This window comes from Sitophilus oryzae, unplaced genomic scaffold (genome assembly GCF_002938485.1).
Source record: "Sitophilus oryzae breed Bouriz unplaced genomic scaffold, Soryzae_2.0 scaffold_1576_pilon_pilon, whole genome shotgun sequence".
NCBI lineage: Eukaryota > Metazoa > Arthropoda > Insecta > Coleoptera > Curculionidae > Sitophilus > Sitophilus oryzae.
The window spans coordinates 16,856,735-16,879,353 of NW_022146254.1; the positions used below are offsets into that span (position 1 = coordinate 16,856,735).

Below are 22,619 nucleotides of genomic sequence, written 5' to 3' on the forward strand. Positions count from 1 at the left end.
AATGAAAATATACACCGTTGCTTTTTTTTATTATTAATTAACTACTTTATTTATGCTGTACTAGAATTGAAAAAATGCAGTCACTGCAGAACTGAAACGGTGTACATTTATTAAACAAATTATGTCTGGCAGTTTGTAAATATTTGTATTAATTAGGTTACTCTTATATTATTTAACATAAGGAATGTAATTTTTTTTGTATGACTTGAGAAATAAAGATTATTATATTATTATTATTATAATTTGTTTTAATGCCAGTAAAGATCAAATATCTTAATGTATTTAATTATCAGTTTGTTTTGATTAGTTACTTATCAGTATGGACTTAAATCGTTCAAATAAAATATCTCTCTGTATTCAGTTCTACGTTAGTTATTCATGGTCATGTACCGTTTGTAATTTTAAATTTATTTTTATATTATTAACGCGACACAACAAAAATAAAATGTACAACATTGCTGTGATTGGGGGTGGATGTATGGGCTTAGCATCTGCCTTAGAAATACAAAAATTATTAAAAAATAACGTTCAAGTGACTATATTTGCTGAGAAATTCACCCCAGATACTACAAGTGATATTGCTGCCGGATTATGGGAACCTTATTTGTTAGGGGAAACTGAACCAGAAAATTTGATAAGATGGGGTAAAGGAACTTATGATTATTTGACTCAACTCTGGCAAGAAGGTGAGTTATTCTGAGTAAGTTATTAATCTTAATTTTAAATACTAAAACGTCTTAGCAGTCTACAGCAACTCAATATAATTATTCTACTACCGTATGATCGAAAAAAAACGGCGTCCAGTTGGCTGGGAAATGACGATCGATGACATTTCCCATATAAATTTACATATAAAATGACAGCGATCTTCATTGCATAGCAATCGTTGACGCCGTTTTTTCTCGATCATACGGTATATCGGTCAAGATAATGGTAAATAATACCTAATAGACTAATAGCTAATAGATAGGATACCCAATAGACAATTTAAAATTATTAATTCACTTTTTATTGGTATTAAAAATTAAAAAGAAAATAATTACAACAGCAATTATAATATTGTCATATCTATTTAAATCCAGATATATGAATTTTGATTCCATTTATTTTTTTTCTGCAAAAAAATTCAATTTTCTGTCAAATAGTATGAATGGCAATAATATAATTTGGCAATACGATGGCAATAATATTTTGTAACATACAGGCAATCCGGCAATAGTGCGTCGGGCATCTGTAGCTCCTGGATTAAGAAACTGTATTTCGGGAAGATATTTTAACTTCTATAGGGTGGTTCAAAAAAGTGTGAGTTGTTCGGGACGATTTTCAAGAGAATATTTTCCAACCCAACCGACAACCGACATTCTTTTCGTAAAATGGTCCTTCTAAATATTTACTACATTTTTTGTCTCTTGTAAAAAACGCCACAGAGCATACATTTTAGGAAAAAACAATATGTTTTTAATGCTGACCCTCAAAAATGTTTTTGTCAAATCAAGCTATGTATCTATTATGCTCTAAACGAAGCACTTTTGTATAAAGGTAAATTATGTGCTTAACTTATTTTATTCACTTAGTGTTATTATTTATTTACTTAGTCTTATTAACTTATTTTGATTAAAAAATACGTAGTTGTTCTATGTCCACGGAATATTGTAACTCCCTGTATATTTTGTAAGTCTGCTTTGGAAAAATAAATTCTCCAAAAAATATTTTCTCAAAAACTATGCCATGTGGTGTTTTTTTACAAGAGACAAAAATTGTAGTAAATACTAGGGGGACTATTTTACGAAAAGTAAATCTGTGATCGATGGACTTGGGGAATATTTATACTAAAATTTATGTAGGGTTGGGGGTAGTTTTCACCCTTCCCGTGTTTTTTCTTGATTTTTGTGAAAATAAAATTATAAAGCACTTAGCAAAACATAGACACCCAAAATATCATTCAAATCAGAATAACGGTTCCTAAAATATCTGAAAAAATGTTTTTATTTCTTTTTAAAGTTTGATGCCCTCTAGTGAACAAACGAAGCAATTTTGTAGAGAGGTAAATTGTGTCCAATGAACTTATTTTGATTCCAAAAATACGTAGTAGTTCTATGTGCACGGAATATTGGGACACCCTGTATTTTAAATACTCGCTTCCATTGTCTGCATATTTTATAACGAATTTGCGTGAAAATTTTAAACTAGGCACCTGATATAGAGTTTTTTGGATCGACAGGTCACCCTGTATACAGAGTGGCCCGAACTGTATTCCGGAAACTTCAGCATAAAAACAGTATATTCTGCAGATAAAAATCAGTAAAAAAGTTTGTATAAGTGTGTGTCCTAGAATGCTTAGTTTAGGAGATACAGGGTATTATTATATGTAGGTGTAGAAGTTTCATTTTTATATCGATTGTTTCCAAATAATTTCGGAAGTAATGTCAAATTTGATTGAAAATTGGGGTCTGCGAGTTTTTTGACATAAGAAATTTGATTTTGATATCAATATCACTCCTACTTGTAGAGGGCGCCAACTACATATTTTTTAACTGGTTTGAAGAATAACAACTTTTCGTCCGTACCTGCATAAAACTACTGAGTAAAAAAATATACATTTACAACGTTTTCTACGCAAAAAAGGTCTCTTGGCAAAAATCGCTACCAATAATGGTTCTTGAGATATTTGGAATCTAAATTATCGATACCTGTCATCATTGACACAAAATTAATGTTGACTAAATACCTAGTTATTAGTCTGAAATTATAAATTTGAAATGTTTTTAACCCAAAAGTTCAACAGAAACTGTTTTATTGTCATTTTTTCGAAGAAAAATTTATGACTAATTTAAAAAAATAAAAACTTTACCTAAATTTATCATTTCAGTCAAATAACTATCTACTCAACATGTTTATTCTTTATCAGTAATTACATGTATTGACTAATACCATTCTAGATATCTTGAGAACGGTTGCTCGTATCGACTTTTATCAAGAGACATTTTTTGCGTAAAAAATCACAGAAATATTTATTCACTCAGTACTTTTATACAGGTATGGGCGAAAAGTTATTACTCTTCAAAACAGTTAAAACACGTGTAGGTGGCTCTCTCTACAAGTGGGAGTCATATTGACATAAAAATCAAATTTCTCATGTCAAAAAACTCGCAGACACTAATTTTCATCCAAATATTGACATCACTTCAGAAATTATTTGGAAAAAATCGAAATAAAAATGAAACTTCTACACCCTGTGTCTCCGAATGTAAGCATATTAGGACACGCATTTATACAAAGTTTTCTACTTATTTTTACCCGCAGAATTTGCTGTAGAAATTCCCGGGATACAGTTTGGACTACCCTGTATAGTGCTTAGTAACTTAATATTGCAGGCAAAGCCAAAGAAGCAGGCATTTGCCTTCAGCCTTGTATAAATTTGAACGAGGAAGCCAGCGAAGAAACACCTGTTTGGCTACCCATAACTTTAGGCTACAGTAAACTCACTCCAGGCCATTTAAAAAGTTTAAACGAGCAATATAAATGGAATTTTAACGTGGGATATTCCTTTATTACTTTTACTTGGGAGGGCGCTATTTTTCTACCTTATTTGATGGTGAGTAGCTAGGAAATCTCAGAAAAAGCAGTAAATATAGAGAGGTTCAGAAATACATACTTTGTGATATAACATTTCACATGGCAAAACCTTAAGAATAAAATTTTTAACATACAGCTAGTCATTACAATATTATAATTATTTTATTTCTATATATAATACCTAATAAAAAAACTTATATAATTACTAATATTTTAATAATTATTGTTTTGTGTGATCTATGAATACAGTTGACTTTTTTTTAAATTAATAAAATTTATAAATACTAGCTAATAATTGACAATAACTTAAAGCGAAAAATGTTCTGTATTGTATAAATTCATCATTCTATAAGCTATTCTATTGTTGGTAAATATTTTTACATTGTTAAATGCCTTAATTAATTTAATTTAATTTAATTCAATTCCTTAATTTCAGTTGTGAGTTCTATCATAAGATCGAAAAAAAAACGGCGTCAAAGACGGCTAGGGAATGACAATCGATAATAATTTTGGCGAGGTCAAGCCCTAGATGTCATTTACTTAGCCATTTTTAATGACGCTTATATACAGCCAGTTGGCCTTAAGAAGGTTGTAACTTATTTTTAGTATAGTAGTAAAAATTATTTTTAAATGGTGTAGTTTATTTTCGAGAAAAAATAATTTTTTGGAAATAGATTGTGTGTCTGGAAGCATTCAATCTTTTTTAATGTTTCTATGGCAAAATAAAACACTAATTTACCATTAGAAAACAAAACACTTTACTTTTGCAAACCATGTAAGCATCATCAGCAGATGATTAAAACTGACAATTTTGACAGTTTTTTGTCAGTTTTTAGTAAATGATCGTCTAGGGATTGACTTTGCCAGAAATACTGTCCATTGTCATTTTCCAGCCGTCTTTGACGCTGTTTTTTATCGATCATACTATTTATATGTTAGGATATCTCTATGTTTATTTATTTCTCTGAGTGTTAATGATTTCTGTTCAAGTACCGTATGACTGAGATTAAAATATAATTTATTGGGTTCTGGAATTGACAGGTAACAACTTTTATAAACTTTTTCAAATATTAAAAAAGTTTAGAAAGTTTAGACGTGCAATAGTAATCACAAAGAACGAAATTGAAAAAAAAAACAATATAACTATAAAAACTACATAAATAAAATACGGTGTTGTAGCAGTGTTTACATAAAATAACTATTTTATTTTGTGGATTTTCTTGCAGTGGCGAAATACATATATAGGATTTTTTGGGAGATGAATCCGCCACATAGGTATAGACATTTTTTAAAATAGGGATAGATAAAATTTTTTGCGAACTGAATGGACTACGTATACTTAACGGCTTCTTCCCACACAAATTAATTCATCGATATACCCGAGAAAGGCCCTCTCTGCAACAAAAATCTATAATTGATTATATGATTGCTAAACAAATATCTAAACTCAAATTCAAAGACTGCAGAGTTAAGAGAGGAGCAAATTGTGGATCCGACCACCGTCTGGTCGTTGCGGAATTAGTAGTACCTTTCCAGAGCAGAGCCAAAAGTATAGAATACACAACATCACAAGAACTAGAAATTGAAGAATCTGATTACTATTAATTAAGCTTCATTTACTACACGATGCCAGTATTAAATGGTTGTACCAGAGAAGATTAGATGTAGCCCTAGAGGAAGTGAAAGCCTGTAACGATGTAGAACTAGAGTATACCAACCTAAAAACCCTAATTAAAAAAGTAGCTTTGGAAGTTTTAGGTGAACAGAACATGCAGAAAAAAAAAAAGATGAACCAGCTTGGATAACTGACAGCATAAAGGCCTTAATCAATGACAAACAAAAATTCTATCAAAGATGGCTCTCAGACCGAACAGATACTAACTGGAGTCATTACAAGCAAAAAAATAGAGAGGTACGAGCCGCCATTAAGGTAGGAAAAACAGATATTTGGGAAAGAAGGTGCCAGCAAAGTGGAAAGCCTAATAGTGGGCGCACGGAGTACTGAGGTATGGAGAACAATCCGACAAATGAAAACCAATCAAACGGACAAGCTCTTGAATAGAATGGATATAGAAAAATGGCGCAACTACTATGCAGAATTACTGACAGAAAACCGACCAGAATTCCGAGCAGTAGAAGATGAGAACAACCTTGCAGGCACTTTAATGATAAGCAAAAGAGAAGTACATCAAAGTTTCAAAAGAATGAAAAATGGACGGTCACCAGGTCCTGGTAATATTGTAGCCGAATTGTTAAAGTGTGGAACCCAAAGACTACGCTGGCGTCTGGCAGAGCTATTTAACCAATGCTGCCTGCAAAGTAAACTACCCCGAGAATGGCGAGTGGCTCACATAGTGTCCATCTTTAAAAAGGGAAATCGTAACGACCCCACTTGTTATAGAGGCCTAAGCATTAACAGTTCGGTCAACAGACTTTTTGGAAAGGTGTTACAGGGTAGGCTCAGGGACAGTATTGGTGACAAAATCTCGGAAGACCAAAGCGGATTCACACCGGGGAAATCTTGCACAAATAACCTTTTTGTCCTGCACAGGTGATGGAAAAAAAGATAGCAGTAGATCAAGAAGTCCATCTAGCATTTATTGATTTGGAGAAAGCGTACGACTCTATTCCCCGCAGCAAGATATGGGAAGTATTGAATATCTTAGAAGTAGATAGACCTTTGCTTAAGATAATAAAATAGCTATATAAAGAAAATGAATCGTACGTTAAGATAGGACACAGGCTATCTAATCCAATTAACACCACAAAAGGGTTGCGACAAGGATGCAGCTTATCTCCTCTGATCTTCAACGCTTACGTCGAATTAGCCCTTAGGGAATGGAAGACGAAATATCAAGGTATGGGAATACCCATTGGGGACAACACACTATTTACCCTGAGCTTTGCAGACGATCAGGTCGTGATTGCGCAGGACTCATACGATCTAGAGTTCATGACTAAGAGGCTTTATCAAGTATACAACAAATGGGGACTTCAGGTTAGTCTAAAGAAGACCGAATACTTAGCTGTCAATTCCAACACTTGTTTTGAAGTCTTCATTAATGATAACGTCCAGATTCAACAAGTAGACAAATTTAAATACCTGGGTGCTACTATCAACAACGAGGGTTTGGGCAAAGAAGAAATACAAACCCGAATTCAGAAGAGCAAACAAGTTATTGGATGTCTTAACAGCCTCTGGTGGGACCGAAACTTATCTGCAACAACTAAAAAGAGACTTGGAAGAACATTGGTGGAGTCAGTTCTTTGCTATGGTTCAGAGCTGTGGACTCTGAGTGCAAACGCGAAGCGCAAAATCCAAGTGGTTGAAATGGACTACCTTAGAAGAAGTGCAGGTATATCTAGGATGGAAAAAAAGACAAACATCGAGGTCAGGCGTATCATGAATGCATCGGAGGAGACAGTACTGGATCGAATCGAAAAATCCAGCTAAAATGGTTTGGACATGTTCTGCGTATGCCGGAGAACAGGTGGCCACAAAGAGTTTTTCAATGGGCTCCCCAGGGCAGAAGAAAGAGAGGTAGACCTAGAAAATCTTGGAACGGAACGGTTACGGAAGCAATGGAAGCTCGTAACCTAGAAGCTGATGACGCTCTAAATCGAGATGTGTGGCGTAGGGTAACGGGAAGGCAGCAATAGGCTGTAGTTGGAAATGAGTATTAAATACTTAAACCAAATCCCGTTTTTATATATATATATATATATATATATATATATATATATATATATATATATATATATATATATATATAGATTTATTAAACCGCTTATACGAGCCCAAAAACTACGTTGCTTCATTGGGCTTAGACCCGATTTCGACATTTCAGGCCCGGGGTCGGGTCTGAGTACATTTCAGTGGTTATCGTCTAGAACGGTTTCCCCACTTCCCTGACCAAATTTCAGCTGGGCCTGAAAAAATGGTTTATATGTTTTTATATACGATTGGGGGTACACCGGTATTGTCACGGCGGCGCCACCTTCGACATTAGTATAAGTGTATAAGCCGATTTACGTTGAATCGATGTATTCAGACCCAAGAACCGGCAACACGGTAAAGCAAACTATTAAAGGGAAACGAAGATATAGCCGTGTTATATTTAGTAGAAAACAAAATGCTCATACTCTAATTAGAATATTAAGAAATTCAGACGAAAAAAATTAAAATAAGTATTCTTTTAAAATTATTCCTACTAGTTTCATTTAAAAGTGGGACGGTGGTTTCCACCCGGAGATTTTTTGTCTCATTTCGTTGTTTATGTATGCAACGGAATGTTGACCATATCTTTTATAGATGCTTTTATTGTCGAAACCGGTCGTTCGGCTAATAAATACTAGAAACAAAATTATTTCGATCGGCGGGTCAAAAATTGTACGAGTACCTACAAATTTACTTCGATGCTATGATTTCGTTGAAGAAGTACCTAATTTTTTTTTAATCTAAATCGATCAGCGATCGTCGCGTCGTGTCAAAGAATTGTAGGAGTAACTACAAAATTATTTCGATACTGTGATTTCGCTGTAGAAGTACCTAAAATTTTTTCGTCTAAATCGATCGTCGTGTCAAAAAAATGTACGAGTACCTAGAAATTTATTTAGATACTGTGACTTCGTTGTAGAAGTATTTAAAAATTATTTTCATTTAAATCGATCGTCGTATACCGGGTGCGTCTCAAAAGTAGCTCACCTCTACATCTTTTTTTATTTTGTCAGATAAAAAATCGAGTTTTGGTATGTTAGTATATAACATAAATTAGGATTGATTGACGTATTCAATTGTTTTTGGTCACTTCCTGTTTCACCGGAAATGACTACAACTTTTGATTTTTAAATGGCACCTCCGGTATATTTTTACATTATTCGATAGAAAATCACACTGAATAGAATGGCATATCATAAATATGTTAATTTTTGACATTTTCACATATGATTTATATGTAACATGCGGTTCATAATGACAATTTGACTCGAGTACCAAATTGTGGTACCAAATTATTCGTAGAAAAATGCTTTTTTCAAATATGCTAACGAGCCACCTTTGTTCCGTTTCAAAAAATTGAGATATGATTAAAAATTCGATTTTGATATCTTATAACGGGCCCCGACAAGACACGAAAATCATTAGACTATCAAATCTATTTTTCCAAAGCTCCTTGATTAAAAATTAGTGTTTTTAACACATCCATTGCACTCTATAATAGATAGAAATTTAAAATACTATTTTTTAAGCGAAAATGTGAAAAGTTGACATATGATATATTATTCTATTCAGAGTGTCATTTTCTATCATCATTAGATTATCAAATCTATTTTTCCATTTATAATCAAGGAGATTATAAATTAGTGTTTTTAACACAGCCTTTATATTTTGTGACGGGGAACTCTAGATTGAAATTTAAAATACAATTTTTTTAAAGCGAGAATGTCAAAAGTTGACATATGATATATCATTCGATTCAGAGTGTCATTTTCTATCAAATAATGCAAAAACATACCGGGGGTGTTATTTAAAAATCAAAAGTTGTAGTCATTTCCGGTGAAACAGGAAGTGACCAAAAACAATTGAATACGTCCAATAATTCCTAATTTATGTCATATACTTACATACCAAATCTCGTTTTTTTATCTAAAAAAAAAATTAAAAAGTTATAGCGGTGAGCCACTTTTGAGACGCACCCGGTATAAAATGACAGCAATCTTCATTTCATGCCACCGCTGACGCCGTTTTTTTTCGATTATATGGTAGTTAATCAGTACAATAATTAATTTTATTACATTACTACGTTCACTAAGATCTAAAATAGTAATTTTAGTGTAACAAAAATGTTGATTGCTACAGTAATACCACAGGTAATACGTTGTATATTCAGTTTACGGTTGGATGCTATCTACCAACACCATATAAATATGACAAACACGTTCTATGGTTGCATCTCTATAATATGTTCTATCTTCTATCTATGTTTACTTACTATGTATTCAAAAACTTAATTTGAGTAATATGTAGTATAATATTATTAATATTAATATTCATTAATCGCAATATGAATGAGAATAGTGCTTTCTTTTAATCACAATTCTAATAAATTGAACTTGAAAGTACGTTTCCCAGAAAAGTAGGTGGTTCCCAGACTATACAAATAGGGAATTCCCAAAAGTTCATGCTTTTAAACCTACACTTTTTTTACTATTTTACTGCTATATGAATTTTATTTAAATTTAAATGATTACATTACACTTTTAAACATTTTGTTTACAGTTTCATCCAAACTCAACTCGCCAGATTAGACTTTAAATTATTTATATTTCGTGACGGGGATTCGTTACAATTATTTTGTTGGGTGTCGAACCATAAACTTTATGATAAAACTCGAAGAATTTCAACAAAACACTTTTATTAATAAACTTCACGTTTCCGTGACAAATCAAATCATATGTTTTTTCTACCTACTGTCCCTCGCTCTTTTTTATAATGGACTCGTCCAAGCGGTCCGAGAGGGGTCCTATAATAGTAATAGTTCTCTGTTACAATTTTTAAATAAAACTTGTAGAAACAATCTTAAAGAATACTTACTACCTATTTTGATTTTTTTCGTCTGAATCTCTTAATATTTTAAATGAATACACTTTACTTATTAGATAAGTATACACATGGCATATATATGATTCCAAAAAACGGCGTCAAATTACCTTTGAAATGAGAATTGTCAGAATCGATCGTCGTGTCAAAAAATTGTACGAGTATCTAAAGTTTTTTTCAACTAAATCGATCACCGTGTCAAAAAATTGTACGAAAACCTAAACATTTATTTCGTGCTATGATTTCGTTACAGAAGTACCTAAAGATTTTTTTCATCTAAATCGATCGATGGGTCAAAAATTGTACGAGTACCTAGAAATTTACGTAGAAGTACCTAAAAATGTTTTTCGCCTCAGAAAACAGATCGTCGTATCAAAGAATTGTACGAGTACCTAGGAATGTATTTCGGTACTATGATTTCGTTGTAGTAGTACCTAAAAATTTTTTCGTTTAAATCGGTCGTCGTATTTGTGTTTAGACATTATTTGATATAAAATTACACTCTGAGGGTGCATCCACACTATCTTAAAAACGGCGTAACGGCGTGACGACCTTGAATCGATTTCGAGTAATTCTACTGGCTGAAATTTTTGACAGATGAATTTGACATATAAAATTTCTGACAGATGAATTTTTCAGCCAATAGAATTACTGGAAATCTATTCAAGGTCATTACGCCGATACGCCGTTTTTAGGATAGTGTGGATGCACCCTCAATAGAATGACATCATAATATGTCAATTTTTGACATTTTCGCATATGGTTATACATATACAGAAGTACCTAAATTTTTTTTTCATCTTAATCGATCATCGTGTCAAAAAATTGTACAAGTACCCAAAAATTTATTTCGGTACTATGATTTCGTTGTAGTAGTACCTAAAGTTTTTTTTCGTCTAAATTGATCGTCGTTTCAAAGAATTGTACGAGTACCTAAAAATTTATTTCGTGCTATGATTACGTTATAGAAGTACCTAAAGATTTTTTTCATCTAAATCGATCGACGGGTCAAAGAATTGTACGAGTACCTAAAGATTTATTTCGGTGGTATGATTTCATTGTCGAAGTAACTACATCAAAATAATTACGATCATCGTATATATGATAGTGACTGTACGATAAGACCGTTTTGTATGATATTTCTCCTCACAGGAAAAAGTTTAAACAAAAAGGTACCGTATGATCGAAAAAAAGCGGCGTCCAGTTGGTTTGGAAATGACGATCGATGACATTCACCATATAATTTTACATATAAAATGACAGCAATTTTCATTTCATAGCCATCGCTGACGCCGTTTTTTTTCGATCATAAATATGATAGAATTCAGTTATTTCACAATAATTAATTTTATTGCATTATTTCGTTCAGTGAGATCTAAAATAGTAATTTCAGTGAAACAAAAATTTTGACGGCTACACGTATTCTTTAAACTGTGGCTACACACTACAGTAATAGTAATACGTTGTATATTCAGTTTACGGCTGGATGCTATCTACCAACACCATGTAAATATGACAAACACGTTTTATGGTTGCATCTCTATAATATGTTGTATCTTCTATGTTTACTTTGTATTCGAAAATTTAATTAGTGTAATATTTGATAATATAATATTCTTATTATTCGTTGATTGCAATATGAATGAAAATAGTGATTTGTTTTAATCACAGTTCTAATAATTTAAACTTGAAAATATGGGGTTCCCAGAAAAGTAGGTGGTTCCCAGCCTCTACAAATAGGGAATTTCCAGAAATTAATGCTTTTAAACCTAAACTTTTTTCCTACTTTACTGCTACATGAATTTTATCAGACGCAGAAAATTTAAATTACTACATTTATACTTTTAAAAATTTTGTTTACAGTCTCATCCAAACTCAACTCGCCAGATTAGACCTTATATTATTTATATTTTTAAATAAAACTAGTAGAAACAATCTTTAAAGAATGCTTATTTTAATTTTTTTGTCTGAATTTCTTAATATTCTAAATGAGCATCTTTTTTCTACCCGTCTTGCCCACAGTGCAAATTTTTAAATTGCCGCCCTCATATCTGTATGTAATAAAAAAATAAGTTAAAATAATTCTTTATAACAAAATAGAAAAAAGGTTAATGATAAATACACACATACCCTATGATTCCAAAACACGGCGTCAAATTACCTTAGAAATGACAGTCGTTGGAATCGATCGTCGTGTCAAAAAATTGTACAAGTACCTACCTAAATATTTATATCGATGCTACGATATCATTGTAGAAGTAACTAATTTTTTTTTGTCGGAATCGATCGTCGTGTCAAAAAATTGTACGAGTATCTAAAAATTTATTTCGATGCTATGATTTCGTTGTAGAAGTAGCTAAACTTTTTTTAACATGGAAAATGTTTCTGTTATCCTATATAAGGGAGCCCAAATCGAATTAAAATGCTACATTTGCCACACCATGACGTCATCACGCGTATACGTATAGGAAATCTCGGCGCGGCGGCGGCAGTCGGACATCGCTAATTGTTTATTGATATATCTTTATTAGTTTAAAAGCAAAAAATATGGGGTTTGCTTTGTTACCTTGTCAAGACATAAGCGAAACTTATAAATTGTTTCTTTTTTTCATTTAGGCCTTCGTTTTTCGATAAATGAAAGTTATACTTAAAAAAGTCCATTTTTAAACCAAATTTTCGCATGATTGAAATGAGTTATTCATGTTTAAAGTTTTTTTCGGTCATAAGCGCTAATGGAAATTTTTTTGTAAATAATTATAAAAAATTACTCCCTACGAAGACTTTATTTTGTACTGGATCAAAAAATAAGTATTTGTTTTCTCTACACGGTGGTATTAATATATCGATTTTTGATGATAGTGCTCTTTTTCCCGGTCTAATTTTGTACTACTTTTGGAATAAGGGTCCCCATATCACGTACTTCTACTTCCTTCCCTGAAAAATTCAGCTTGTGACACCGAAGTGGGACAAATTTTCGCATGATTGAAATGAGTTATTTATGTTTAAAGTTTTTTTCGGTCATAAGCGCTAATGGAAATGTTTTTTTTGTAAATAATTATAAAAAATTACTCCCAACGAAGACTTTATTTTGTACTGGATCAAAAAATAAGTATTTGTTTTCTCTACACGGTGGTATTAATATATCGATTTTTGATGATAGTGCTCTTTTTCCCGGTCTAATTTTGTACTACTTTTGGAATAAGGGTCCCCATATCACGTACTTGTACTTCCTTCCCTGAAAAATTCAGCTTGTGACACCGAAGTGGGACAAATTTTCGCATGATTGAAATGAGTTATTCATGTTTAAAGTTTTTTTCGGTCATAAGCGCTAATGGAAATGTTTTTTTTGTAAATAATTATAAAAAATTACTCCCAACGAAGACTTTATTTTGTACTGGATCAAAAAATAAGTATTTGTTTTCTCTACACGGTGGTATTAATATATCGATTTTTGATGATAGTGTCCCTTTTCCCGGTCTAATTTTGTACTACTTTTGGAATAAGGGTCCCCATATCACGTACTTGTACTTCCTTCCCTGAAAAATTCAGCTTGTGACACCGAAGTGGGATGCATATATAAAAGATCAACGGGTTTTTTTGTTACATCCATCCCGCCGAAACCGCCTCACCAATCTTGATGATTCTTTTTTTAAATGAAAGGTATATATGTCTAGATTTGTTATGAAGTATTATTATATCGTTTAATCGGTATTTCTTTATGTAAAACGAATAAATATTAAAACATACCTGAAAAACACCTCCACAAAATACCTCCAGAAATCAATTATTTGTCATTGTCAGTGGTGTGTCAGTTAGATTATATATCAAGTTTTTAGATATTTTAGGGGTCAGTTTATACCACCAGCTTTAGATACATCAATATTAGCACAAAGGTTCGTTTACAGGACATTAATGATTAGTGAATTAGTTATGCAAAGCGATTTTAGAAAATCCATCCTCTTAGAGTGTAAAATTATGTCGAACGATTTGTTGTATGAAAATCATTTACTAGAAGAATGAAATTCTACAGAAAGAAGAATAAGAAGAGATTTTTGAAATTCATCAACCAAATGGGTAAAGTTAGTAAAAAATTATATAAACCTTCGTGACCTCTGTATTATACACATAAAAATTTGCACAAAGGATCATTTAAAAGACATGAGTTAATTATTTGGACATAGGAATTTATGAAATTCGTACCCTTAGGGAGTAGAATAGGGAATGAAAGTTTGCTGTACGAAAATGCATTACTATAACATCTAGAAGTATAACATATTATACAAGGGTTTATTTAGTGACATCAATAATATGAACGAAATATTTTTTCTTCAAATCATCCTTCTAGGAATAAAAAATAACATAAAGAGAGTATTAGTGCTCTGGAAAAATAAAATAAAATCAGGGGAGTATATCAAGAAAAACGACAATTATATGTCAAAGCTATTTATTTTAGTATACAGTTTATATGGGACCATAGGTAGGGGGTAAATGTCATTTTACTATATGTATATCCATAGAGGGTAAATGTCATTTTACTATTTATTATTTTCGAGAGATTTTCTTTTTTGAGATTTTGCAAAATTTCGACTTTGGTTCGAGTTCTAAAACACCCTATATATAATTATTAAGACATAAAAAGCCGTCACAGAAGAGGGCCATAAACTTCGTTATTTAACATTCATCCATAACATTCGTTATTTAAACATATGTATGTAATACACTCATATTAACACTAATCATATTTTTACGTTTTTATTCATCATTTTCAATGCCCCCCGGTTGCATCTTTGTAAAGGACTGTGAATTTTCTTTTAAAGTATAAAGATAATAAACGGGGTTCCATCATCACTTAGTAAACACTTATAAAATCTACTAAACGAAATTGATAATGCATTGTAACTTGATTATGCTTATTACAATGAAATTTCAGATAAAAACGCTTTCGTACAGATGCATTTATAAGACAGAATATATCTAATACTAACAATAAGTACAATAATATTCACTATAGCAGAAATGCACCGTTTTTACTTCTGCACTGTGATCCATTACCGCGTCAAAAGGTCCGTTCGTCTAATTCTAATATAAATATTTGAGAATTAAAAGCGGCAACGTCGTGGGTCTGGCGAAAACGAATAAACCTCTATTTTTTATATAAATGGGACAAATTAAACGGTCCAGCATCAGGGCCTGAAAGCATCGCTTGAACATTTTTCGTCCGATATACCCCGGGTCTGACGGCCTATCTTCAACGTACCGGGTCTGACTCCGTCGATTTAATAAATATATATATATATATATATATATATGTATGTATGTATATGACTAATCTTTCTGTGGACTTGCCCAATAAATTTCTTTCTTCGTTTTTTTATAGTTTCCACGATAACTTCCTTTGTTTATATATATATATATATATATATATATATATATATATATATATATATATATATATATATATATATATATATATATATATATGTATGTATGTATATGTATATGACTAATCTTTCTGTGGACTTGCCCAATAAATTTCTTTCTTCGTTTTTTTATAGTTTCCACGATAACTTCCTTTGTTTATATATATATATATATATATATATATATATATATATATATATATATATATATATATATGGATAGATAAAATCAAATATTAACAAAATTATCACAATAACCAATTTTAAAAACACAGTTAAAATGTAAAATATATTTGGTCTTTCAAATAGACCTTTATATCCAAACAAACAAAACACCAAATTTAAAAATTAAGATACGGGAAGATGACAGTTTTTTGCAGGTTTTTAGATCAAAGTATTTTTTAAAGACATATATTTGATATCAATTAAACTTTTAGTTACATAGTCGAGGGTGCGATTTTTAAATTCATTGTTGCCAACCATGGACATATTCGACGTCGGGTTGACTAATTGGAATTTAAATTTCGCGCTGGGTATTCAGGTGGTAGTTCTGCTGTAAAAAATGTCTAGTTGCCACATTTATTTATTTATTTCCTGACATTGTCATTCGTTTTGACACTTTAGTTTTGTATAACGAGTTTTTAGCAGACCTTGCAGTCGAACATTGTTCTTTTAGAACCTCTTTTAGTGCGAAATGTACAAGATGGCTTAATAGCCGTAAAAAAACTCATCGCAACTTTATTAGAATATTTTGAACGGAAAATCGGTAGTCATAGTCCTTTATGTCCCTTAAGTTCTGCTAAGGAGGTGAGATAACTGTTTATATGTTTATAATTAATTTATTTTTGTTTCCTAAATATTTTGATTAAAAGAAAATATGTAGAAGTGGGCAGAGCTGTGCCGGTCCAGCTTAATCACGTGACTAAAAGTTTATTTAGTATAAACTATATCTATTCATTACATATTAGAGAATATATATATTAGAGTTATAATAGAGTTTTGAAATTTTAACTGCTCCAAAAATCTTCAAAAGTAAAGTATTTTGGTGTATTAATTGTGGTGAATTAGTGTTTTATTTTGCTGTTGAAGTTGCTGTGTAACGCCAAATATAAATAATATTTAATAATTTCTATAAAAATAAAATTAACTATGCTCCTTGGAACAAGAACAGTAGTTGCTCGAAATGATTCATCCTTTATCTGTCACTTCCAAAATCCTATAGCAGTTATATTTTTCTATGGTCATATTGTATTTTATTTGTGTAGAAAATTTTTTCAGAGAATGGAGGTAAAACAGTACAGAGACGCATAGAACATTTTAACGAACTAAGTAATTATGATGTTATCGTAAACTGTACTGGATTGGCATCAAGAGATTTATTAAATGATTTGGACGTAACGCCTATTAGAGGACAGATTAGACGAGTTAAAGCTCCATGGCAGTATAGTAGTTTTCTTATAGATCATAAAAATGAAGGATCTTGTTATATCATTGCTAATACTCATTCTGTTGTTTTAGGTAAGTGGATTGTGTTTAGATCTAGAGGTACATTTATTATTGAGCTACTGAGAAGCTAAGGCCTTCATTACTACAAAAGACTACAGTTGAGGGTTGGAACCTTTGGTGTTACACAGCAAAATAAAAACACTAAATCACCACAATACACCAAAACACTTTTACTTTTACACTGGACGCGCGTTTCGCTAACAATGTTAGCATCATCAGCAGATGATTATAAACTCAGTTTATAATCATCTGCTGATGATGCTAACATTGTTAGCGAAACGCGCGTCCAGTGTAAAAGTAAAAGTGTTTTGGTGTATTGTGGTGATTTAGTGTTTTTATTTTGCTACAAAAGACATTTTTTTGAATATTATGGGCCATCCTAAGCCAGAAACACTGCGAACTCTAAGGACCATCGTGTTTTTCCCCATTATCTATGTCTGTAAGCAGTCTCATATGCCTGCGCCTTGTACTTATAGAATAGAAGCATCGTTCCACCTGTTCTTTCCTTGCTTTCCGAAACTGAAAGTGCTGCTTGCGATCCAGAGCCTTGGGGTGACATATTACTTCCTTGAGGCAGGTTGAGTTAATTCAGGTATAGTCTATAAAATGAATAACTTTGAATTTTGATCGTTATTTTTTACCAACATGGCAAATATAAAATCCCTCTATCAAAAAAGTTACTGATATTCTTTAAATTTTCTTTAAATTGAGTGCCTGAACGAATCAGATAGGTAACTCTTTTTACTTTCGTGAAATAGAAAAGGAAAAGAATAAAACAAGTGACAGTTCTTCCTCTTCTTGCAAAAATCAACACAAAATGTCATAATTCTAAAGGTAAAATGTCATCAGCTTTTGACATTTCTAAATATCAAACCAATGCCGTCTCCAATAGAACAGCCTCGGGGCGAGATTTATGACGTCACGCTAGTTAGATACTACAGATTGATAAATATGTTGTAGAATACATGGAAAACATAATTATTCCTTGTATTTTTGGTTTGTATTTTTAAAATGATATAGTTTACATGAAATATACGTAATATACAGTTAATAAATACAATATATATACCTATTTATAGTAATAAATACTTTGGCAAATAAACTATGAACCACACAAATGCAGCAAATGTTTTACAATATACAAATAATGAATAGGTACATAAGATAATGGGTAAAATGTAAAATATATTTTAAATTTTGGGGTTGTCGATCTAATCTACCAAAAAACATTCAATATCTACTAATAGTGATGTATTATTATTTGCATTCACAAAATTTATATGTATATTTTACAAGTATCAATGTTCGAAAAATTATATTTGCAAATAATACAATATCATAGAAAAAAAGGCGTCAGTGATGGCCATGAAATAAAGATCGCTGTTATTTTATATGTAAAATTATTCAAAAATTTTTGATTTTCTTAGGATAAATTTTGTGAATGCAAATAAAATACATCACTATTTGTAGATATTGAATGTTTTTGTTAAATTAGATCGATTTTCAAACCCCAAAATTTTAAATATATTTTACATTTTACCCCTTATCTTATGTACCTATTCATTATTTGTAGGCATACCTATTCATTATTATAAATAGGTATACAGGGTGTTTCAAAACAAATGCGAAAAACTTCGGGGTGATTCCTTGTTCCAAATAAAGGGTAGTTTGTTTTCATAAACGTTGGGTTAAAAGTCAACCATTAGGGAGATATCGCGGTACAAAGATGGCGGAAAAATAATGTTCTTATTTTTTATATTGAAAACGAAAAGAGATAGACTAATGAAATTTTATGAAAGCATTACTGTTATGAAAACACACTTTCTGGTAATTTTTTTCACTTTTTTAAAATGAGTGAAGGGGGTTGAAATAAACGACCCCTATCATTCTTGTTAACGAAATTTAAAGAAAAATCTTATCAAACACATGTAAAAAAATAAATTTGGATAGTTTAGTTTGTTTAGAAACTTTTTTATCTCTTGTATTTTTTTTATAAAACTCACCGATTTGAAATTAAAAAATAAAATGTAAAGCATTACATGTCAGGACTAAAAATATTTTTAGATTAAGAATCTAGTGATAATAATGATAATAATAATAATCTAGATAATAACGTATTGCAGTAGGGTAATGTCAAATAAAACAATATTAGAAACATCCTAAAAGTGACAGCGGCCGACTAGATTTTTCCTAAAAAATCATAGCTGCCCACTAGATTCTTTATCTAAAAATGTTTTTGTCCTGACATGTAATGCTTTACATTTTATTTTTTAATTTCAAATCGGTTAGTTTTATCAAAAAAACACAAGAGATAAAAAAGTTTCTAAATAAACTAAACTATCAAAATTAATTTTTTTGCATGTGTTTGATAAGATTTTTCTTTAAATTTCATTAACAAGAATGATAGGAGTAGTTTATTTCAACCCCTTCCACTCATTTTAAAAAGTGAAAAATTACCAGAAAGTGTGTTTTCATAACAGTAATGCTTCCGTAAAATTTCATTAGTCTATCTCTTTTCGTTTTCAAGGTAAAAAATAAAAACATTATTTTTCCGCCATCTTTGTACCGCGATATCTCCCTAATGGTTGACTTTTGACCCAACGTTTATAAAGCAAACTACCCTTTATTTTGAACAAGGAATCACCCCCTGAAGTTTTTCGCATTTGTTTTGAAACACCTTGTATATATATTGTATTTATTAACTGTATATTATGTATATTTCATGTAAACTATATCATTTTTAAAAAACAAACCAAAAATACGAGGAATAATTATGTTTTCCATGTATTCTAAATCATATTTATTAATCCGTAGTATCTAAATAGTCTGACGTCAAAAATCTCCCTCGAGGCTGTTCTATTAGAGACGGCATTGCGTCAGCATGGCCGCAAGTTGCTAACCTAATAAAATTAACACTAGAAAAGCCCGCGGGAACTGTCAAATTCAAAGTTATTCGTTTCACAGTCTATAGCACTGGACATCCATATGTCCCGTCAAAAGACCTTTTGTAAGTCACACTTTTTTCCTGCTGAGCGTCAGCAGTTCTCTTTTGGTTTTAGAATTAGTTCCCCTGTTTGTTTTTCCATTGGATGGTCTGTTTCCCTTATCCAGAGAGATTACTGCACTTCTGGTTATATTATATTTTCATTATTCCCAAGATCAGCATATGCAGTAACTAAGACGTTTGATTTTGTTTGCTTGCCCAGTGAGCATTTTATTCCTTTAAGGGAAATGTGTTCTAGGTGACGTCGTTGTTACGTTACCAGGCCCTTCTTATGCCTGATATAAAGCAGTAAAACGCAGATACGTAACTGTTCCCTAATATTCCCTAAATGTGACAAAACTTTGCTCACTGGGTGATCTTAGGCCACCAAAGAAATCTAAAAATCTTAATAGATAAGCTAGGTTTTCCTATTACTATATATTTATTGATTTTGACCTTTTTCAGTTTTTTTTTCGAGATGAATATTCTAGTAAATAAAGTTTTGTCAAGGATATTCTAAGGTATTCAAACGTTCAAAGTATTTAACTACAGAGGCAAAACTAATGTTTGATTACTCTGTAAACAAGTTGTTACAGACTTATTAGACTTTATAGAAAGCAAGAGTTATTAAACTAAGATAATAGAGGCTATAAGATTTGATAATTAGGGATATATTAAGACTATATACTTTATTCACTTAAATAAGAATTTATACAGGGTCGCTGTTATGTATGGAAACGATCGATTATTAGGTACTCCAAAAGCAGGCAAGGTACTCCAAAAAGTTAAATACAAAAATTATACGGTTTTAAAATGTCTATTTGCGAGTAATGAATTTATATATACAGGGTCGGTCATAAAGTCGTGGCACATCAAGGTTTTATTTTTTTAAATAGAACCCTCTGTATATTATTGCATATTTCAATTCTTCCCTTCAATTCTAAGTAAAAATCGAAATACACACAATGTACCTCGAGTAGTACCGTTTCCGAGGTAGTTACGTTTAAACTTAAACGATTTGATTTAATTCATTTAGATATGTTCAGTTTCATTTAATGATGCCATTCTGCCGAATCTGTGATAGTTGTAAAGGGTTTTTAAATCCCTATTAGCTACTAGTAATTTTAAGTATACAGGGTTGGTCATAAAGATGTGGCATATCAAATTTAAACATTTTTAAACAAAACCCCCTGTATATTATTGCATATTTCAATTCTTTTTTCAATTTTAAGCAATAATCGTAATACACAATCTACATAAATTGAAGAATTGAAATGTTAAACGAAAATTTTGTAATTTCCAGGCTTGATATAATCTTATTTTATACATCTATAAATGCTAACTTGAGAACTAATTTCAAATATTATTAAGACACACAGTTTCGGCAGAATAGCATCGTTAAATGAAACTGAACATATCGAAATTAATTAAATCAAATTGTTTAAGTGATATTTTCAAAAGTCAATAACTCGGAAACGGTTGGTTTAAGGTACATTGTGTGTATTTAGATTTTTGCTTAGAATTCAAGGAAGAATTAAAATATGCAATAATATACAGGGAGTTTTGTTTAAAAAAATGAAACTTTTATGCGCCACGACCTTATGACCGCCCTCGTATACTTAAATTTATTATTTACTAATAGATATTTAAAGATCCTATAACTTTTGCATTTAACTTTTTGCGGTACCTCCTATATTTTACCTAATAATCGACCGTTTCCATACATCAAAGCGACCCTGTATGTACTTATGTATGTTATATTTTAGGAGGAACCAAACAGAAAAGCTTCGATACCACTCTAAGTGACGCAGACAGTGACAGATTCCTAAACCATCTCAATCGGTTTATTCCTTCATTAAAAGACGCAGAAGTGGTTAAAAATGTTGTGGGTCTCAGACCTTACCGTAGCAAAGTAAGGCTAGAAGAAGAATTTCTCAAGACTCCCGATGGAAAGACACTGAAAGTAGTTCATAATTATGGTCATGGTGGATCTGGTCTTAGTTTATCAGTCGGGTGTGGTCAACATGCAGCTGAGTTAGTGGTGAAGATGCTTCGAGTTGATAAAAATAAATTATAATATACTGATAATATAATTGCAATTTTTGATATTGTAAATACTTTTTCGTGAAATAATAAAATATATATCGTAATAAAATATTACGATAATTAAAATTTAAGTTATTTAGTTAACAATGCTATATACAGGATGTCTCAAATTTGAAGGTTGCCACTGGGATCTAGAAAATCATAAGAGGTATATACAGGGTGTTTCAAAACAAATGCGAAAAACTTCAGGGGGTGATTCCTTGTTCAAAATAAAGGGTAGTTTTCTTCATAAACGTTGGGTCAAAAGTCAACCATTAGGGAGATATCGCGATACAAAGATGGCGGAAAAATAATGTTCTTATTTTTTTTATCTTGAAAACGAAAAGAGATAGACTAATGAAATTTTATGGAAGCATTACTGTTATGAAAACACACTTTCTGGTAATTTTTTCACTTTTTTAAAATGAGTGGAAGGGGTTGAAATAAACTA

The 22,619-nt window shown here is 31.4% G+C and overlaps 2 protein-coding genes across 3 annotated transcripts in view; one reads left to right on the plus strand and one right to left on the minus strand.

Moving 5' to 3' along the window:
• Positions 1-22,619, minus strand: part of LOC115879168 (prominin-2) — a 176,362-nt gene that overhangs the window by 144,113 nt on the left and 9,630 nt on the right. The window lies entirely within an intron of this gene.
• LOC115879169 (D-amino-acid oxidase) lies at positions 341-22,260 on the plus strand. 2 transcript variants are annotated; one of them, XM_030895858.1, is made up of 4 exons: positions 341-686; positions 3,375-3,595; positions 16,860-17,112; positions 21,850-22,260. In XM_030895858.1, exons 1-4 carry the CDS (start codon positions 446-448, stop codon positions 22,158-22,160), a joined length of 1,026 nt encoding a protein of 341 aa, XP_030751718.1. In that variant the 5' UTR covers positions 341-445; the 3' UTR covers positions 22,161-22,260. The 2 variants fall into 2 exon arrangements, with proteins under 2 accessions (XP_030751718.1, XP_030751719.1); XM_030895859.1 differs by lacking the exon at positions 3,375-3,595 and having other exon boundaries at positions 342-686; positions 16,873-17,112.

Bases quoted from the DNA above. Each gene is read 5' to 3' on its own strand.
- LOC115879169 (XM_030895858.1), top strand. From the start codon at position 446: ATGTACAACATTGCTGTGATTGGGGGTGGATGTATGGGCTTAGCATCT. The intron at 687-3,374 runs GTGAGTTATTCT...TTAATATTGCAG, and splicing joins GACTCAACTCTGGCAAGAAG to GCAAAGCCAAAGAAGCAGGC. The intron at 3,596-16,859 runs GTGAGTAGCTAG...TTATTTGTGTAG, and splicing joins TTTTTCTACCTTATTTGATG to AAAATTTTTTCAGAGAATGG.